At 38.7% G+C, this 18,030-nt stretch overlaps 1 protein-coding gene across 1 annotated transcript in view; it reads left to right on the plus strand.

Moving 5' to 3' along the window:
* Window positions 1-7,813: 7,813 nt before the first annotated feature.
* LOC137009427 (PDZ domain-containing protein 4) overlaps window positions 7,814-18,030 on the plus strand; it is a 44,069-nt gene continuing 33,852 nt past the window's right edge. Inside the window, exon 1 of the mRNA XM_067371666.1 lies at window positions 7,814-7,873. Coding sequence (XP_067227767.1) covers window positions 7,814-7,873 — 60 coding nt within the window. The remainder of the gene's footprint in view (window positions 7,874-18,030) is intronic.

Here is an 18,030-nt window from a genome sequence, read left to right on the forward strand (position 1 = left end):
AGACGCAAGGACCTTAAACCCGTCAACTCTTGGAGTTCTTCAGTAGATTTCCAGCCCCTCTCATCAAGAAGATGTCCAAGTTTGTAGATGCCATTCCTTATTAAGCCTCTCCGCACAGTCACGGAGGAGAGCAATCGGGTCTGGATCAACGGATTAAAAAACAACGGTTCCTCTGGAGTCCAGTGTTCTTGCTCATCTATGTCTCGTTTCACTTTAAAAACAGTTCTCCATGTCTGCAGCATAAACTTATAAAACGGTGGAAGCTCTGACAGGCTTATTTCCTCTAATTTCATTAAAAACAAATGTTTGTCTAGACCAAGTCCTCCTGCCTGCTTCAGCAAAGCACTTGCTGTTTTGGCCCATGTCACATCTTTATAAAGAAGTCTCTGCACAGACTGTAATCTGAAGGCTCGGATCCGACTCCTCAAATCCACCAAGCCTTGCCCACCCTCCTGGACTGGAATATACAGGGCAGCTGCACGGATCCAGTGCTGTCCACTCCAGAAGAAGTTGACCAGTGTCCTTTGAATGTTTAAAATGAGTTCTTCAGGTGGCTCCATGACTGCAGTCCTGTGCCACAGCATCGATGCAGCGAGGTTGTTGATCACCAGGACTCTCCCCCTGTAAGACAGTTGTGGCAACAGCCACTTCCACTTTGTCAGTTTGGCAGACACCTTTTCCAGCAGACCCTCCCAATTTTTCTTCTGAAACTGTTCATTACCTAAAAAAACACCTAAAACTTTAAACCCATCTTGTCTCCAGCGTAACACACCCGGGAGTTGAGGAAAACCTGTGCCTTCCCACCCACCAACAATAAAACCTTCACTTTTGGACCAATTGACTCTTGCAGAGGAAGCTCTTTCATACAAACCAAGAGTTTGATTTAAAATTGTGATGTCATCCTGATTTGAAATAAAAACAGTAATGTCATCTGCATATGCTGATAAAAATAACTTAAAATTGTCCTGTGAATTAGGAATTGCTATTCCATTAAGATTCTTCCTCAACCTGCACAACAAAGGTTCTATGACCAGGTTGTATAGTTGTCCAGACAGTGGACATCCCTGCCGGATGCCTCTGGACACCAGGATCGGCCTCACTCAAACCACCTCCTGCTTTCACCAGCACAGACACATTAAAATACAGCAAATTAATGTAAGATATAAAACTGTCACCAAATCCAAAACACTTTAAAACCTTAAAAAGATATTCATGATCAACTCGATCAAAAGCTTTTCTTGATCTAACGATAAAAACCCAAGATTTCCATGATAAAACTGATTAATGTCGATCATGTCTCTTAATAAAAACAGGTTGTCCGTAATTGATCTTTCAGGAATGCAGTATGACTGGTCCTTGTGAATCAACTGGTCTAAAACATTTTTCAGCCTGTTTGATAAGCATTTGGAGAATATTTTGTAGTCCGAACACAGTAAGGATACAGGTCTCCAGTTCTTTAAAAATCCCAAGTCCCCCTTCTTTGGAAGGAGAGACAGGACGGCTCGTCGACAGCTTGTGGGAAGTGTTTTGTTCTTGATGCAGTCCAACAATACTTCATAAAAATCTGGTCCTATTATATCCCAGAATTGCTGATAAAAATCCACAGATAAGCCATCAATCCCTGGAGAACGGCCAGTGTGTAGCTGATGCACTGCTTCCGTGAGTTCTTTAAAAGAGATTAAAGTGTCCAGTGCCTCTTTCTGCTGGTGCTCGAGCTGAGGCAGTTCCTCCAGCAGATCCTCAACGCTTGCAGCATCACAGCTCTCAGCGCTGAACAGCTGCTTATAGAAGTCTCTCGCTAGCTTCCTCATTTCAGCTGGATTTGAAGTCACCGATCCATCTTGCCGACGGAGATGACACATTTGCTTCTGATGGACACTTTTTCTCTCTAAATTAAAAAAGAAAGCACTTGGAGCGTCCATGTCCTTGACAGAGCAGAATCTGGCTCTTATCAACGCTCCCTTTGCCTGCTCCTGCAAATAAGAGTTCAGTTCTTGTTTTTCTTTTTAAAACATTGCAATGCACAGCTTCACTACTGGATACAAGATTTCTTTCCATCGACTCAATGTCCTTCTGTAAAGTCCTTACTGTGTTTTTCACTATAGTTGATGTTTGGGAAGCATAATTCTGACAGAAAAGTCTTATGTTCACCTTTCCCACATCCCACCACTGACACAGACTTTCAAATGAAGACTTTTTCAACTTCCAGTTGCTCCAAAACACTTTAAAACTTTCACAAAATAAAACATCATTTAAAAACTTAACATTTAAAAGCCAGTAATAATTACACTTTTGTGTCTTCTTTATGTTTAAAACCAAAGTAATCATGTGGTGATCTGAAAAACCATTGGGAGAAATAGAAGCATCAATAACTCTATTACTCCACATTTCGTTCAAATAAAACCGGTCTAATCTTGCTCCAGAGACTCTATCATCACACACTTTCAGCCATGTGTATTGTCTCACACCCGTGTTTCTTGTTCTCCACACATCTATTAGCTGAAATTCATGAATAAAACTTAACAGGGTAGCAGCAGATTGACTGTGAGGCTCTTCACCATTTCGGTCTACAATAAAATCAGTTGTGCAATTCCAATCACCACCAATTACCAGACACACACTCTCATCATACTTCTGGACAGCATCTCTTAATTTCCTAAACAGATCCTTGCGTTCTGGACCGTTATTGGGAGCATATATATTTACCAGCACAAACACAGTTTCTTCATATTCAATTTCTATTAGTAACAATCTGCCTTCAACAATCTTGTCTATATTTAAAATGTTGATATTCATGTTGGAAGAGAATAAAATGGCAACTCCTGCACTGTTGTTTGTGCCATGGCTTAAAACAAACTTGCCTTCCCACCACATTCCCCACTCAATTTCATTGTCCTTGTTAGTGTGGGTTTCTTGTAAAAAAGAAACGTTAACCTTTTTAATTTTAATAAACTCAGAAACCATTCCTAGTTTTCCCCGGTCTCGTCCACCGTTTATATTTAGAGATCCCACCCTTAAATCATCCATGTAGGAATATAAAAATAAAGAGGACAGAGACAGAAAGAGACAGTAAAAAGTAAAGTTCACCACGTGATGTTTAAACATTTTGGTGTCTTTGGGAAACAACTTTATCTTTTCTCAATTTTGTTACCATTTTCTTCAGTCTAAACCTCTTTTTTCTTGTCTAAAGCCTCATAACTAACCGTTCTCTGAAATAACAGTACCGACGCTATGAACTTCTCAGGGTCTGGGAAAAAATCAGTGACATCGAAAGCCTTGCCAAAAGTCATGTCTAGAAAATCATTTATTTCTTTTAGAGTGTACACGTCCCTTTCTATCTGCGAGCCCACATCAGAAACCTCAGAAAAAGTATCATCATCTTTCATTTCTGTCTCACAGTTTTCTTGACTCTTTGATAGATCAACACTTTCCATTTTAGTATCTCCACGTTCACTCACATCGTTTTTCGTTACACTGTTTTCACCTGCTTCTGGTTCAGCACCAGCTTCCTCAGTATGACTGTCATTAATTACGCTTTCTGCCTGTTTTCCACTGTGATCCTCCCGCTCCTCCACAGCTGAAGGCAGCGCGCTCTCTATCGCGTTCTCCCCGCCGCCCGCGGCACTCGGCCCGGCGTTCTCTGACGCGTTCTCCCCAACGCCCGCGGCACTCGGCCCGGCGTTCTCTGACGCGTTCTCCCCAACGCCCGCGGCACTCGGCCCGGCGTTCTCTGACGCGTTCTCCCCAACGCCCGCGGCACTCGGCCCGGCGTTCTCTGACGCGTTCTCCCCAACGCCCGCGGCACTCGGCCCGGCGTTCTCTGACGCGTTCTCCCCAACGCCCGCGGCACTCGGCCCGGCGTTCTCGGACGCGTTCTCCCCGCTAACACCAACCTTATGTGGGCACATTAATCGCTTATGGCTAACATCCCCACATACAAAACACTTCATACTCCCTGTGTTGGCATAAATCATGTAAGCCTTCCCCTCATGCATCACCCTAAACGACACGTCAATACTCGGCTCGTTTAGGAACATGAACACTTGTCTTCTGAAAGACATTACATGTTTTAACGACTCATTCTTACAGCCGAGTGGAAGCGCTTTCATTGCACTAGCGAATTTCCCGTAGCGCGAAAGTCCACGCTCAATCTCCTCGTTGGGAATGAATGGAGGCACGTTTGACACGGTTACTTTTGTGGTTGGAGCAACAAGCTGTGAAACAATAATAAATTCTCCACTTACCACAATCCCGTTTGTAATCAACCGGCCTACGTGCACCTCCTCCTTCACAAACACCACCACCGCTTTATTCATACGAGACGCAGATGTAATATTCTCATATCCAATCTCCTCTCCTACCGCGACCAACACATCCTCCACCGCCACACCTGACGCAGGAACACACCTGACGCCATGACGGAGGGACACAGGTGGCGTCACCCTCATGGAGAGGGACGCCATCCCGATCCCAAACAAAACACAAATACACTCAAAAATAAACTATAATCTCCTTTACAAAATAATAATTTAGTTTTAGTAGAAAAACGAAAGAATAGTAATAGAAAAAACCAAAAAGTCGCCCTCTCCACGTGGGAACCCTCGGACACCCAACCCTCTCAGACTCAGAAAGAGAGAGAGAGAGAGAGAGAGAGAGAGAGAGAGAGAGAGAGAGAGAGAGAAAGAGGGGCTGGAGGATGATTTCTGTTGCATCCTTAAACTATTCCGCCAGTGAGCACGAGCTAGAGTGTGTGTGTGTGTGGCTTCACAGGGCGTTAATGTCTTTGTGTGCCCCTCTCTTTCTCTCTCTTTCTCTCTCTTTCTCTCTCTCTCTCTCTCCCCGCTGCAGTGGGGGAGTTTATTCAGCGGCTCACAAGAGGGGACGAGACAGCAGCAACCTCACCTCACCTGCCTGCTCGCCCCTCTCCCGTTCTCCGTCCTCCTCCATCACAGGCATTCTGCTCTGAACTGGACCAGAATATCATCCCTCAGCTGGAGGAACTGATCCAGTTTGCTGCCTCTTTTTCCATAAACACTGCTTAAGGATTTTAGGCAAAAGAAACATGCCATTATGGATTACTCAAATCCTCCCCAAACAAAAGGATGCAGCACTCTTGGGAGGAAGAAGAGAGAGAAGGAGGGATGACACGCCTCTCCCTCATACCTGACTTTGTTTCTTTGAGAGTCTCGTGCTCTTTTTTCTCGTCCCACTTGAAGGGTTTGTTGATGTTGGATGGTGTCTAGTTGAGTCTGAGGAATACTTTTGAGACTGTTGCGTTATTTTCTTCTTCTTCCATCTCTCCTGAAATCTTTTTCTCTAACTCTTTGCTAGCTGTGCTGATAAACTATCTGAGGTTTTTTCAGGTGAAATACCCCAGTCTTCTGTGTTCGCATGAGTGTGTGTGGTAACATTTGACCCGTCTGTGTATGTGGGCGTATGAGGGCGACGCCTGTTAGCATCTCGGGGTGCGCTGAGTGTGTCTGGCACATTACTGCAGCATGAATGGCTAGCCTGCAATCTTTAACAGCAGGGTGTGTGAAACAACACGAGTCCTTTGACAGTTTAATGAGGTTAAAGCTTTCCACCGTCGTGAAGTGTGCTCATATCAGAAACCAGTTTGTTTGAGAGCCGACATTTGGATAAAGTGTGGATAAATAGTTCTGACAACACGAATAGTAATTGAATAATGTGAAACAATTGAGTAGAAACAGCAATTTTATGTTCCTCAGAAACTAAGCATGAAGTGATGAGAAAATAGACAGACAGAAAGAGGAAAGGAAAAGCTAAACAAAACTAGCAAATTAGCAAACTGGCTACAAACAAGTTGCATATCTGTTTCTCTTGAACGGTAGCAGATCTGCTGCCTCAGATGTGAGTCTGCGATTGGACAGAGATTTATACGCACCTTCGGACAGCTTGGTTTTCTAATGTCCCACCTCTGCAGCAAAGTGTGCTAGCAGAACGACAAAGCATTTGTTAAACTGAATGTCTGATAATTACATTTCGCAAACCACTGAGCACCAAAGGCACCCAACTGGTATCTTATTAAGAAAGATATTGATTTTCTACGTGACAGAGTGCCAATTATCACTATTAAGGGCTTGTGTTATTTAATTGAATTTTCTTTCATTGATCTAAATAATGCTAGATTTTCACTCTTGAGGAATTGGTTTAAGATTGACTGTTATGTATAAAGTTTTATTTCATAATCAGATATAAATGCTTATAAAAGTATAATCAGATATACAAGTTCTTTTTTGGAAACAACCTCAATTTTTAAACTCGCTCCTTCAAATGCTGTTGATCTACATTTTTGAGCTTATCCAGACTTGTACAACTGTATCTGGTCGTGTGTTGTGAGTGTGTGTTAAGTGTCTATGGCGGTTACGTGTACAGATGGGCAGCCGGTCGAGTGAACGATGTTTGCTGTTGTTCGCACCTAAGCAGAACTGTTAAAGCATGTTTATGTAGGAGTGCGGGGGACTGAATTTTCCTCAAGCACAACTCTCTCACCTCGCACGTTTATGTGCAACCGATTTTTACCAATTCATCCAGCATGCACCATGCATTTTTATTCATCTGAATGCAACTCTCACTACACAGTTCAGAGCCTTTGGGAGATGAGAGACTGACAAGAAACACCTAAGTGAGTGCAGAAGTTCAAAGAAGGAGATACAAGAAAAAGCTGCTGTGAAAGTGGAACAGGTGGAGGGACAGAAGAAAAGCACAAAGTCAAAGTGAGGCACTTGAAATCATCCTGTATGGATACATGAAGGCGTTAAGCATTAAAACCCTTGTTTGATATCCACAGCAGTCGAACGAAACTGAGAAAGAATCCATCGATTTCAGGTGTAACTGTGAGAAGTAGTGAGTGAGGAGATGAATTGTGGCTAAAAATCTGAAGAACTTCTATAGTTCAATTCAAAATGAAAAGACCTGATATTCATGAGGGCTTCTGCAGTAAAAATGTACAATAAAATAAACTGCTTCGACCGTTGTACTGCAGTTGTTGTTGTTGTTCGGTTTTCATTGAAAACGTTGGCAAAAAAATGCTTTGTAATTAAAATGACACTTTTTGGAAGCAAAAACTTGAAATGAAGCCACAGATTTTGCCAAATACTCTGAGGCAAAAGTAATTTTCCTTCTTGGAACACTCATCCTTGAAGGTCTCTCTTGACCAAACATTCAATCTATCCAATCATCCCTCCATCACTTTGGAATAAAGCATTGGACGGCACCCACCTACATGCAGCATTTACTGATTTAGGAGTAATTTGGATGTAGTCCCAGAAAAAGCGCTGGTGGAAGTGGCCTTGATAAAAGCGTTAGAGTAAGCACTGAAGCGTAATTTCATGCTGAATTCCCTGAATTAAGCACATCGATGGGGACAGGAACAGAAAGAGTGCCATACTACAACCTTTTAATTCAAGCACAAATGGACTTTTACAAATGGACAACTACATGCTGGAATTCATTTGATTTCACACTTCACAAGAGACTTTAGATATGACATTTTGGACTGGAGTTTTTTGAGGAAGCTAGGATGAGATGGACTGTTAAAAATCTTGATAACTAACTTCTTTAAAGACATTTGTGCTGTATGTGTCTCTGAAACGGAAATGCTTTAAACTCTACAGCTCTCCCACTGTGACCCCAGTACATTCATAGAACTTATTGTTGGACTGCAAGAGATAAGCGAACTGTCTGTGGGCATCTGGGACATGCTGCTGTGTCTGAACAAGCGCAGCAGTTCCTCTGAGTAGGTGATCTGAGCAGGTTCGTGGCCTGACGGTGTCGGGGGTCAGACGTCAGGATGGGGTGTAACATGTGCGTGGTGCAGAAGCCCGAGGAGCAATACAGGGTCATGTTCCAGGTAAGAATACAAGAAGAAGCTGATTCCTATCTGTCCATAAACCTGTTTATAGAAAGGTAGAAACTTGCTCTGAATAGCTTGATAAAATAGGGATCTGAATAGCAATGCCCTGGCAACCAACCCCTTTTGAAAGAAAAGAAGAAAAACTATACTTGCAGATAAAATAATATTAATGAAATAAAAGTCTGTGCTTTAAAAAAAAGTACACTTATTTTGATGTGTTGACAAACCTACTAAAGAACATGTAAAGTGCTTGATTATAATTTTAACTAGTGTTATTTGATATTACATTTAAAGTTAATATAACTTAAGTGTACTAAACTGTAAGATCATTACAAATGTAATTACAAACATTTAAATACATGACATATAGGTTTTAATAGAAATTACATTAAATTATATTTTAGTTTATCATAAAAGCTTGTCAGTACATTCAGCAGTACACTTTAACCATTTTTCAAAGACAGTAGAATTATGAAAATGCGTACACTCCTAGCCAAGTCCCGGACTAAAATGCATGTTTGAGCTGTTTTAACTGAAAGCAACTTGCACTGATATATCCGGAAATATTTCAGTGCCATTGTTTTGTCTCAAAATGCATACCAGTAATTTTCCTAAGGCATGTTTATAAAATCTACTTAAATGTCCTAATTGAACTAAGGCCTAATCCTGGCTTAATCTAAGCCCTGTCTGTGAAACCGAGCCATAGTACTTAAGAGCACTTAAGTGTACTATAGATGTACGTAAGTCTAATCAAGTTGGTCACAAAGTACTCTTAAAAGTGCAATACTGTAGGTGATTTTCTACAGAAACGTTTTTTTTTTTTTTATATATATACTGGTTGAAAGTCTCCTCATATCCTGATAGCAGTCACTATGTTTAACAGTCTAAATGTATTTTTATAAATAGGCCTATATATCATCTGTGGAAGGTGTAGGACCATAAAATATTCACCCAATTATTATTTTTGGTACAAATGAAATAATATGATGACCTACCTGAGTGTCAGCCTGTCAGAATGTATGTTTTTAAATTCCCTCGTGCTCCCTGTTCGCGCAGACATCATGCTTCATCAGCGTGTTTCATGCTATGCAGAGTTTATGTACACAGACATCAATCAAGGAGCACCGCAAACAAACAACTGCCACGTTTTACAATTCCTAATCAAATCAAATCCAAAAAAAAAAAAAACTTATGCTGCATTCACGACATGACTACCGTAATTAACAGATGGCAACCCTTGGCGTTCTAACCGGAGTGGTCTCAGAATTATGCGTTTCCATGTCAACAATATCAGCACTGAAATGAATCTGCAGCAGTCAAGTTCTCTAAGTTATTAATGTTCATTATTGTAATGTTATGTGCTTTGAGACTTGAGGTAGTTTAATGTCTTGTCACGCTTTGCCAAGAGTAGCTGTACGTGTTTTGGGGGAGGTGTGGTTTTGGACGGCGATTTGCAAGGGAGGGTGGGATCTTATGGCTTTCAATGCTAGCAGGCTAACGTGAGCATTTCCCATATCACCGATCACATACTGCACCTTTAAGTTCAACTAATTGCATTTATGCAAAAAAATAAAAATACAGCAGACAGGCTAAATGAAAATACAAACGTTCTTACCAAAAAAAACGTCTTTGGTCTGATATTCACAGACCCTCATCTCTCTCTCATAATCACATCCCCAGAGTTTTCTTCTTCTCTGTATGTGGTTTCAGTAAACTGCTTGCTTTTCTACAGTTATTTCGTTGTGTTTTAATGCGATTTAATGAGCTTTATTAGCCCTGCTTCCTACAAGGAAGAAAACATCCAAGCCATTCAAATTATTTCATTTTCAGTCAACTTTTTGAAAGTAGCAATAATTCCACTGTGGCTTTTATTTACAACTGTTCTAAGCTAATAAATATTTTACTTGGCTAATAAAAAATGCACAACAAAGACTAGTAATGAACTTCTGAATCATAGCTGGTGTCTGAAACCATAGGGTTTTTTTGAGGAAAGCCACTGATACCTGACATGCTTTTCTGATTGTGATTCATGAGCATTGTTATAAATTATCATGTTGGGGAGTAACATTAAGTGAATCTTTGTATATATGTTTACAGGCTTGCAAATTGCAACTAGACTGTGCATGTATCATCGATAAACTCTTGTTGATAAGTGGCCAGCAATACTAATAAAGCCAATTAGCAGAACAATCCGGCCTTTGACAAGTTGCTACAGAGAGAGAGGGGTGTGACCGTGTAATTACCAACAGCATAATTATTTATGTTGAGATTATTAATTGTGAGCCAGAGCAGAATATTTAGTGTGATATTTACTGAGAGCTAAGCTTTGTTTTCATATAACATGGTGATATACAGTGTATATATGAAGAGTTTGGTTCCAAAACGCGATAAACGGCATTTTCAAAAAAATTGAGTTTCCGGCAAAATCAGTATAGTATCTGGTCGGTATTGAAAAGTCATTTATCAATTTTGCGCAAAATGTGATATCCGTCATGTTATTCTGTCATGTTTTCTCCCTTTCTTTCCAAAACGCGACAAACGCCAGTCTCCTTTTTCTGCAGAACGTGATATATCCGCTCAACCAATCACAGCGCACCATTCCACCCACTGTAAACATTGAAGGCTTTTTTAAAAAGCCGTTTTAATACCAATGTACTCGACAAATGTGTTTATTTAACCGTGCGGTGGCGCCAGATACTCGTTAATCGGTGATGACAAATAATTTATAACATTAACAAGATGATCCGTTGAATTCATTTTGGGAGCAACGGCTGAATGTATTTTTAGTAAAATGCCTGTATATAAAATAAATATTGGCAAAGTTTAGACTCTGTCATATATGTGAATTAACTTGCTTTGTTGTGTATTTTCAATTTGAAAAATAACTTTTATATTGATGGATTAATTGCATTTTGGGGAAAAAAATGTCATGGATTTATTGCATTTTGGGAAAAAAATAATACGTTTTTATAATAAACTTTTTAAAATAAAAATGTAGATTTGAATGTTTAATGTTTTTATAACCAAAAGATGCTATGTGATAGTTTGAAACAGAAAATAGTGGTTTTCATCTTGCCACTTTCTTGGTAAAGAAAACTCCTTTTTACTCAAATTAATCAAAATGGAGTTATTGCGTTTTGGAACCAAACTCTTCATATATATATATATATATATATATATATATATATATATATATATATATATATATATATATATATATATATATATATATATATCCATAGGTAATCACAGCGTGCTGATATACAGCCATATCGCATGGCTACGAGTGTGATATTGTGTTTATACAACAGTTCGACGGCATGAGTGTGTAAATAAATAGGAAATAACAATGGAGTGTCTTTAAAACCCTCTTTTAAAAAAAAAAAACTTCCTTCCTCCATGGATTCAAATCTCAAGTTGACAGTTGGACCAAGCCTCCATTACTAACTCTAAATCGTCACTTTAGAACTAGTAACGAAGGAACGTTGAGTCCCTTCATTGAAACTCATTGAATTTTGTACAGCATTAGAGAGAGAGAGAGAGATCGCCTGAGAGAGTAGGCTATTACCTTTGTCTGATATATTTATATTGCATTACATTCATTCTTCAAGTCGATGTCCATAATATTATATCCATTATAAAAGTCTGTTTAAATGTCCACTGAGGAAAGCGATCTTGTATTTGTCCTTTAATTTTCCATAACATCCATAACATACAGTGCTAAAACAACTTCCTTTGCAAAAGTTCCTTTCAAGTCTCTTGTGACTCACTGACTGACTGACTCATTCACCTGTAAAGTGTTGCCGCCATCTAATGGCGTATTAATGTAACTTTCACACAATCCACACTAATGGACATATTTATATAACATAACATTTATTGAACAACAACAACAAACAACACAATTGTACAGTTCAGTCAAACGTAAAGCACTAGTGTGCCCATGACGGTTTTCAAGTGTGCCGTGGAAAATTACCAAATGCCAAAAAAAATAAATAAATAAATGCTACTCCTTGTATCTCTATATTTCCCTTTCTTTTTTCTTATTTAAAAAACAAAACAATGATATAGGTCACCCTTTACGCCTGTATGTGGGTTTTTACAAACATTTAACGAATGAAAAGGATTTTAAAGAGCTTGTGACAAAACCTTGTAACTCCAGCTTTGATCCTCAAACTGTCAGTCAAACCTCATAAATCCGCCCCACCTTGTGAATTAAGTGCTGCAGTTTGGCTATCTCGTCTATGCAACGTATGAATGATGTTTGAAGAAAAAAAAAAATTGTAAAGCGTTTTCTTTACTCAAAGAACACTAGGTGTATAAAGTTTAATGTTTTACGTATTATTGTATTACGTATTATTGTATTAATGTATTACGTATATGTCCTGTCTAACTTAGTTGTAGCCAATATATATTATGCTATATAAAGGATGTAAGTTAATTATTCAATTTAACATGGCACAATTCGACTTGGTCTGGAACAAGTAATAGATTAATAAGACCAAAGATTGCCTGTTTAATGTACTCAAATTTAATTATGTCTCATGTTTAACCACTATAAGAGCCAGCGGCAAATCCCCGAAGCTCTGGCCGAGATGAAGCTGTTCTTGGTGCGTACACAAGCACTGAACGCCCGCTGACGCCCTGGAGCTCGCATCTCCGAAAATGTAGAATGGTCCGGCCTGTCGCAACCCACTGGTTGAGAAACATTGACTTAGAGCATCAGTTGTGTCGCTTCACTGTCATTCACAATTTCTCTCCTGTGGCCTCATGGGATAGTAAAATGTCCATTAGATGCTCACTCCAGAATCTCAGTGGATGTAGTAGGTCATCCGGGTACTTCTGCTCACATTTTTTTTGAATACTATACTGATTTTGGCATACTTTATATTATGGAAGTATGCATTTTTGGTCAATTGTAAGAAAGAGGTGGGTTACAGTAATTTTGCCAAGTAAGATCAGTTCCTGGATCAGTATATTTTGTTGATCCTGGAACAACAGTCCTGTCTGAATTTTTTTTCTTAACCCTATCCCTTCGTCTAAACCTAACCTCCTCCGAAACACATTCGAGACGGATATAAATCCGATCGCGCAAACCACTTCAGGAGATGATCCGGGACGCATTCCAGTCAAAACTGAACAAGTCTAAATGCATCTGGTTGTTGAAACCACATATATAAATTTAACTCCTCCCAAAAATACAAAAAAATAAACGTGTAAGAGCGTGTTATAGGCTAAATAACATGTTATAGCCAGATATGACAGCACTACTGCAGCACGCATCACTACAGATGAGCAGCTGAGTACCTTATTCAGCAAGACAACGCAAATCAAAACTGAAAGTAAGTTGCAGGCACTCAAAACACAATCATCTTCATTAAAAGTAATGAGACTAAATGATCTTACCAGTGCTGTTGCCATGATCTCTCCTGTTGCGGTCTTTGATTTTGATATTAGCTGATGATCAAGTAAAAATGCAGCTCATATTTGTTGTTTTCGGTGATGTGAACTCCATTAAATCTGCATATAGCTCGGGAATTAAAGATCGGATTTATGTGGCCAAGTGTAAATGGAATTGTTTTTATGAATCAGATAGCTATCCGATCAGAAAAAATGCATGAAGTGACCAGGTGTAAAAAGGCCCAAAGATGTCGAACATGGTGAAAACACATTCACTGAAAGAGGCAGGGTTTAAGCATACTAAATAATTGGAGAAGATCTGCATATCTCAACCAGAGAGAAGTATGTTGATTCACCAGAAGACTGAGTTTGATTTAAAAACTATGGGTTCAAAAAATAAATAAATAAATATGTATGAATCATTCACATAAAAAAATCAATAGCATGCATTTAGAAAACAGACTGGGTGAATTTCCATTTCATTCCATCTTTAAAATACCCTAAAAAGTGCAGCAAACAACACATTTTCCAGGTCACTTATTACTCAGTCTTCTTAAACCACTGACCCCTAAAAAAGAATGTGAGAGCAGGAGGGCGACGACAGAATAGGAAGAACAAAAGACGTTAAAGAGGAATACATTACGATAGAGAGCTGCTCTGGCAGAATCAGATGGAGAGAAGCATGATAGAAAGGTGAGCTGGAGGATAGAGAGATGAAGAATGGATAGATAGCTTTTTTCTTCAGCTGTTTGCTATCATATATGGACAGTAATTGATTTCTACGCATCACAGAGCAGGAATGAATTGGTGGACCTTAGTGGCTCCTCAGGACCCTGCAGAGCTGTGCAGGGCAGTGCCTGACTTTAACTCTCACAGTCTCTGTCCAGTTCAATCTCAGTTTCATCTCACTACAATCCATCCACAGATCCATCATTTGTTGGACGTATGACTTACCAAAGAAAAGACATGATTAAAAGCCACAGTGACAACTCTCAACACTAGGCCAAACACACTGATAGAACAGATTTAACCGCATGACACGATTTTCAACAGTACTTGTAATGCAGCAAAATAATAGTTACTCAATCCAGTACTGTTTTAAAGGCAGCTATATGTTAGATGCAAGAAAGAAAGAAAAAATAATCGATATAGAAATGAATGCAAAAAAAGAAGAGCATTATTCAGTGTGCAGTGTTACAATGGCGTCATTGCTGTTAGATTATGAATGGTGCTAATGTTTAATGTTATGTGGTTTGAGTTTAATTAATTGCATTTGGAGAATAGAAAGAAAAAAAGAGGAACTTCAATATAGTGCTTCCTTTTAAGCACTATAAAATAATTTAAAATTTAGTCACGCACACACACACAGAGAGAGAGAGAGAGAGAGAGAGAGAAATGATTCATGTTCTCTGAAATAAAACCATCCAAGCAGTTCGGAACAAAACATGCCGTCCGTGTCTCTTGCTGTGTCCACTGGCTTTGACAGCCTCTCCTGGGATCCATGTTGCTAAAAGACCCCGCTAATTAAGCTTAATTAGGAGATTTTATTGTCTTTAATCCATCCGATTAGAGAAATTGCAAGTTGTGCTGTACATGCGGAGTGGAACAGTAACGGTAATTATTTGATCCATCATCCCTTGTGCTCTTTAACCTCAACCTAGCTAATGATAATTAAATCAAATATCTTTCTCTATGTTCCCGATCAACATTCTGACTGACCTGAAACTTCATTCTTACCAACCTGTCAGATTTTAAGTAGGGTCAGGGCTTAAACATTATTTTTAGCAACCTATCATAAGAAATTAATATGTTTATAGTTTCAAAATGCATTTATCAAAAGTGACAGTAAATCATTCATAATGTTACAGAAGATTTCAGTTTCAAATCAATTGTAGTGATATTCCACAATATTACTGTTTTTACTGTAGTTTTGATCAAATAAATGCAGCCTTGGTGAGTATAAGAGACTTATTTAAAAAAAAAAAAAAAAAAAACATTAAAAATATCCTACAATCCCAAAGTTTTAAAAAGTAGTGTAATTATTTTAGGTGTAATTAATTAGGGTTAGAGAGGATAAGAAAGCATTATTAATAATGTTACACATTTTGTTAACAACATTATTTTGGTGGTGAATGTCGGTTTGTGAAGCTCTTTAATATGCATGTGGCTCAGTCTGCACACTATTTTTACCCTGCGGTTAACTGAAGCTTATTGTACAGACCGTCCCACAACACACACACTGAATCACTGTGTGTAATTTCACAGCACTGATCATTTCATTTCTGAGGAATTTGACAGCTCTCTGAGAATGTGATGGCTAGAGAGCAAACGATTGAAGCTCTCAGCCGCGTTTTTCCCATTTGTTTATTCTTGATTCAGTATGATTTATTCTGTTCTCAAAGACAACAATTTACTTTTTTGTATATTCTGTAGGAGTTAGATAAATGAAGATTCTGTCCTCATTTGGTGATCTAAACCCATGTGCCTGTCTTCAGTGAAAGAACAGGAGAAGTTTCTGAAGCATGTTCATGCTGTTCTTTTCAATTCAACAAAGACATTTAGCGTCAATACCACAAAATAACAAAAAGGGTAGGGGTGGGGTAGGGATAGTTATGTCACTCACAGAAGAACTTAAAGGGTTAGTTCACCCAAAAATGAAAATTCTGTCATTAATTACTCACCCTCATGTCGTTCCACACCCGTAAGACCTTCGTTCATCTTCTGAACACAAATTAAGATATTTTTGATAAAATCCGATGGCTCAGTGAGGCCTCCATTGCCAGCAAGTTAATTTCCTTTTTCAGTACCCAGAAAGGTACTAAAAACATATTTAAAACAGTTCATGAGAGTTCAGTGGTTCATCCTTAATATTATAAAGTTACAAGAATACTTTTTGTTAGCCAAAAAATCAAAATAACGACTTATTCAACAATATCTAGTGATAGTCGATTTCAAAACACTGCTTCATGAAGCTTCAAAGCTTTACGGATCTTTTGTTTTGATTCGGAGCGCGTATCCTGTGATCCATTGAAATTTTGAAACACTTATGACATAATGAAGCCTCATTTACTGAAATCATGTGACTTTGGTGCTCCGAACCACTGATTTGAAACAAACGATTCGTAAAGCTTCGAAGCTTCATGAAGTATTCTCGTCGCTTTATAATATTAAGGTTGAACCACTGTACTCACATGAACTATTTAAAATATGTTTTTAATACCTTTCTGGGCATTGAAAAAGGAAATTAACTTGCTAGCAATGGAGGCCTCACTGAGCCATCGGATTTTATCAAAAATATCATAATTTGTGTTCCGAAGATAAAAAAAGGTCTTACGGGTGTGGAATTGGGGTGAGTAATTAATGATATTATAATTTTTGGGTGAACTAAACCTTTAACTTATTTTTAAAAATAATTTGTACATTTTTGTACAGTTCACATGGTATGAATTCATATGAAAAAGTAAGCATGAAGGTCCACCCCTAAACATAACCATCACGGGGGCATAACCGGATCATATGAAAACGTACAAACGAGTTTGTAGGTATTCATACAAATTAGCCAGAATGTACAGTAAAATTATGAATTGCCATGAGATTGTGTTGGTTTTACATTAAGCACAACAAGATTTGAGAACAGCACTTTTGGTATTTTCCTCAATCAAATCTATGCATTCAGAATAAAGCACACAGGTCACTTTCAATACGCTTTTATGGTTTTTGTTTATTTTATTTTTGGATTTTAACAATCACTGACCTCTGTATGCTTTTATTGTATGGAAAAGAGCATGAACATTCCTCAGAACTTCTCATTTTATATTCCACCTAAAATGAGTAAATGATGACCGAATGTTCAATTCACGATCATCTATATCTTTAAGCGTGCAAAGGATTATGGGACTGTTTTTCATATAATGTATTTACTATTTTTTTAAAACCTAAATACAAATCAAATCTTGATCTCATCTGACAAAATCCATTTCGACTCTCCAAACGTGACATTGCTTTTTCAATATGTGCTGCAAAGTCATTTCCACATTGTAGATATGATAAGGTGAAAACGAGCATCAGAAACACCACACACAAATACTTTTCAGTAGCGGGAAAGTGTGTTTATCTGATGTGGGCGTTCAATACACTGAGGCACATGTGTAGTTTTCCTTCCACTGGCAAAACCAACCGCAGAATAAACACCATCAATCTGCCCAGCACACTAGCGATATCCAGCACCCCATCAATCATCCTGAGCGCCCCTTCCCCTCTCTCTCTCTGAGCTGCACTGCAATTGGATGCTGTAACTATGGCAACCAGACTCATTAAGCAAGCAAAATGAGTCGTCTTACACCGATTTTTGCCTAGTTACATTGGTATAAATGAACATATGGCACAAAAAAGTGCTTAAAGTGATCAAAGAATCACTGCCTCCCACACACAGCTCCGTGCCTCTGCTCGACCACACCCTTTCTGTCTGTCTGTCTCGTCATGCCAGACGTATCATCACATCTCGCTCTCTCTCTCTCTTACTAAGCCTTATCAAAGGGTTTTTCTTAAAGTTACATTAATTTTTTATCAGCATGATGTTCTCTTCTAGTTAGTGGTGCTCAGTGAGGTGTAGAATAGCAGGAGAAAGCTAGCATTCCTGTTAGCATTCCCATTCATTTCAGGCACTTTCTCAACCGTTGCAGAAAAACATATTATTTTAAATCTGCTATTTATCTTTGTTTCATCATCAGCATAATACACGCATACTGTATGTT

This window comes from Chanodichthys erythropterus, chromosome 20 (genome assembly GCF_024489055.1).
Source record: "Chanodichthys erythropterus isolate Z2021 chromosome 20, ASM2448905v1, whole genome shotgun sequence".
NCBI lineage: Eukaryota > Metazoa > Chordata > Actinopteri > Cypriniformes > Xenocyprididae > Chanodichthys > Chanodichthys erythropterus.